This window comes from Sinocyclocheilus anshuiensis, unplaced genomic scaffold (assembly GCF_001515605.1).
Source record: "Sinocyclocheilus anshuiensis isolate Anshui unplaced genomic scaffold, SAMN03320099.WGS_v1.1 scaffold277, whole genome shotgun sequence".
NCBI lineage: Eukaryota > Metazoa > Chordata > Actinopteri > Cypriniformes > Cyprinidae > Sinocyclocheilus > Sinocyclocheilus anshuiensis.
Window position 1 is genome coordinate 1,042,816 of NW_015536463.1, and position 3,095 is coordinate 1,045,910.

At 44.7% G+C, this 3,095-nt stretch overlaps 1 protein-coding gene across 1 annotated transcript in view; it reads right to left on the bottom strand.

Annotated features, from left to right (window-relative positions):
- LOC107685998 (collagen alpha-3(VI) chain-like) overlaps nucleotides 1–3,089 on the bottom strand; it is a 28,639-nt gene extending 25,550 nt beyond the window's left edge. The window contains exons 1-3 of the mRNA XM_016482823.1: nucleotides 2,980–3,089; nucleotides 2,155–2,754; nucleotides 1,403–1,999 (exon numbers count right to left, since the gene is read on the bottom strand). Of these exons, the coding sequence (XP_016338309.1) occupies nucleotides 1,403–1,999; nucleotides 2,155–2,677 (1,120 nt within the window). The 5' untranslated portion in view covers nucleotides 2,678–2,754; nucleotides 2,980–3,089. The remainder of the gene's footprint in view (nucleotides 1–1,402; nucleotides 2,000–2,154; nucleotides 2,755–2,979) is intronic.
- Between the last annotated feature and the right edge of the window lie 6 nt (nucleotides 3,090–3,095).

Consider the following 3,095-nt stretch of genomic DNA (forward strand, 5'->3'; position numbering starts at 1 on the left):
GATAATTTCATAATTTTATGACAATTCAAATGATGGTAATTGTAATCATATGGCTTCTATATTCATACACGAAATCGGCTCATTACAGACACTCTAAATGAGCTCATGCACACCTCAGAGTGTGTTAAGACTGCATGAGGGTGCCCTGCTTTAAAGCCAATGAGCACTGTTGCGGTCCATGACTGCAAGAACCCCCTCAACATCTGGCAAAACGCAGGCTTCCGATGACAGCGGCTCAGATGTGGAGTTAACAGCTAAAGTCTGTCTACACTGGATGCGACAAAGCGAGTGTTAAAAATCATTTTAATGCATCATAAATAGAACGAGGCATCAGTTTACTGTCGGGGATGTGTCGTGTCGCATCCAGTGCAAACAGTCACTGATTATAATAGTTTCTATAGTATTTTGTCACACTGCTCGCGTCCAATGTAAACATGGTACGCCTAGTTATCTATTATGGTAATTTGCAGGTTGTGTCAGAAAGTTGTTGGTTTAGATAAATAGCTGTATTCTGTATGTTTGACTCGTGTACGATAATTTTCTTCCAAATACGATAATTTTGAGCTTCTGGTACGATACTTGGACATTTCCAATCTGGCAACACTGAGCACTGTTGCGGTCCATGACTGCAAGAACCCCCTCAACATCTGGCAAAACGCAGGCTTCCGATGACAGCGGCTCAGATGTGGAGTTAACAGCTAAAGTCTGTCTACACTGGATGCGACAAAGCGAGTGTTAAAAATAATTTTAATAAGTCATAAATAGAACGAGGCATCAGTTTACTGTCGGGGATGTGTCGTGTCGTGTCGCATTCAGTGCAAACAGTCACTGATTATAATGGTTTCTATAGTATTTTGTCGCACTGCTCGCGTCCAATGTAAACACGGTACGCCTAGTTATCTATTGTGGTAATTTGCAGGTCGTGCCAAAAAGTTGTTGGTTTAGATAAATAGCTGTATTCTGTACGTTTGACTCGTGTACGATAATTTTCTTCCAAATACGATCAGTTTGAGCTTCTGGTACGATACTTGGACATTTCCAGTCTGGCAACACTGATCATTAGCGTTTTCCAGTATTTTAGTGAATGTGAGCTATGCTCTGATTTTAAATCGTCATTTTGTCAGCTCCAAATTTAATGAATATGAAGCAGTGAAATAAGGTCTAGATTTAAAGGTTATATTGGTCAAAAAACTAAAACTTTGCATAAGCAAACCAACGAGTGAATGAACGAACAATTTAAAATTTAACAGTGCCTAGAGTTCAAGCCCTTGGCTTTGTAGCCTAATTTCCCACGGCTCTACTCACACGCAATGCTAACATAAACTGTTCAGGGTCTACTGCACGCTTTGCAATGAAGGGCTCAGTGTGCTGTTTTCTAGAGGCGTGCGGGAATCTGTCTTACCCGGCACAGTAGTTGTCATCGGCTTGACTTGACCAAGCACGTTGTTGAGGGAGGTGATAAACTTCTGTTGGACACTGGGAAGGTCAGAGAATTCATTGATGGACTGTGCATAGGTAGGATCATTGGCAATTCTCTGCACCACTCTGCTGGAATTTCTGGTGCCAATGCCAAAAATCAAGATCCCGCTCTGTTTCAGGGCGGAGGCAGGTATATCTATGTTATCGCTTGACCGTCCTCCACTGAGGAGGATGAGAATCTGAGGGACACCCGCTTGTTTTCTACTCCCCGCAGAGGCGGTGAAGACATTGTCCCTCACGTACTGGAGAGCTGCCCCAGTGTTGAGGGGTCTCCCTCCTCTATGCCTCAGACCTCTGACAGAGTTCAAGATCTCCCCCTTTGTTGTGTAGGTATTCAGATAGAAATTGACCTCTGCATCTCTACTGTACTGCACCACTGAAACACGGTCTCTGTTTGCATCAATGTTGAATTGCTCCACTAATCTTTGCACAAAGTCACGCATCGCTGGGAAAGCATTTCTAGTGGCATCTGAAGCATCCAGCAGGAACACTACGTCCTTTATGGGTATGACGTCATCAGCTAGGAAAAGAAAACAGCGTCATTAACACCAGGACATTTCAAAACATCTTTAGAATGTCACGTTAGTTCACTACCTCTTTGACTACCTAAGCTGCGAGTAATCAACAAAGCACAGCCTGTCAGCTAGCTCTCGTTAAGTTCTGCCATGCACATACCGGTCAGAGACGGGGAAGTTGTAGTGACGGGCATTGCAACATCCTGGACAGAGGCCAGCAGCTGCTCTTGGACATTTGGGAGCTCACTGAAGTCGGACACGGACAGAGCATAACTGGGGGTGTATGAAATTCTCTGCAATTCTCCACTATCCGAGCCCCTCGATCCTATTCCCAAGATCAAGACGCCAAACTCTTTCAGAGAGGAGGCTGCTGCATCGACACTGTCAAATGACCTTCCCCCACTAAGCAGGATCAGTATCTGCGGCACCCCCTCCAGCCGCCTGCTGCCAGAGGAGGCAGTAAAGACATTGTCTCTGACGTACTGGAGAGCTGCCCCCGTGTTGAGGGGTCTACCTCCTTTGTGTCTCAGGCCTCTGACATGGTCAAGAACGTCTTCCTTTGTCATGTAGCTATTCAGATAGAAATGGACCTCAGCGTCTCTACTGTACTGCACCACAGAAACATGGTCTCTGTTGGCCTCTATGTTGAATTGCTCCACTACTCTTTGCACAAAGTCACGCATAGCTGGAAAAGAATTCCTAGTGCCATCTGAACCGTCCAGAAGAAACACTACGTCCTTTCTGGGTGTGGTGTAAACAGCTAGGAAGGGGGAGAAACAGCATCATTAACGCCAAAAAATATAAATAACGTTCATTAACCTTAAGAATGTCATATCAGTTCACCACCTCATTACCAGTCTAAGTTCTGGCTAACATTCCCACTGCTCACAAAAAAAGGTAAAAAAAAAAAAGGAAAAGAGAAAAGGAGGGGCATTAAGTAGAAAGACGAGACACAGCGTACTATAAAGTTCTGCCATGCACATACCGGTGACAGGTGGTGAAGTTGGAGTAATAGGAATTGGAACAGCCTGGACAGAGGCCAGCAGCTGCTCTTGAACTTTTGGAAGCTCACTGAAGTCGGACACGGTCAGAGTATAATTG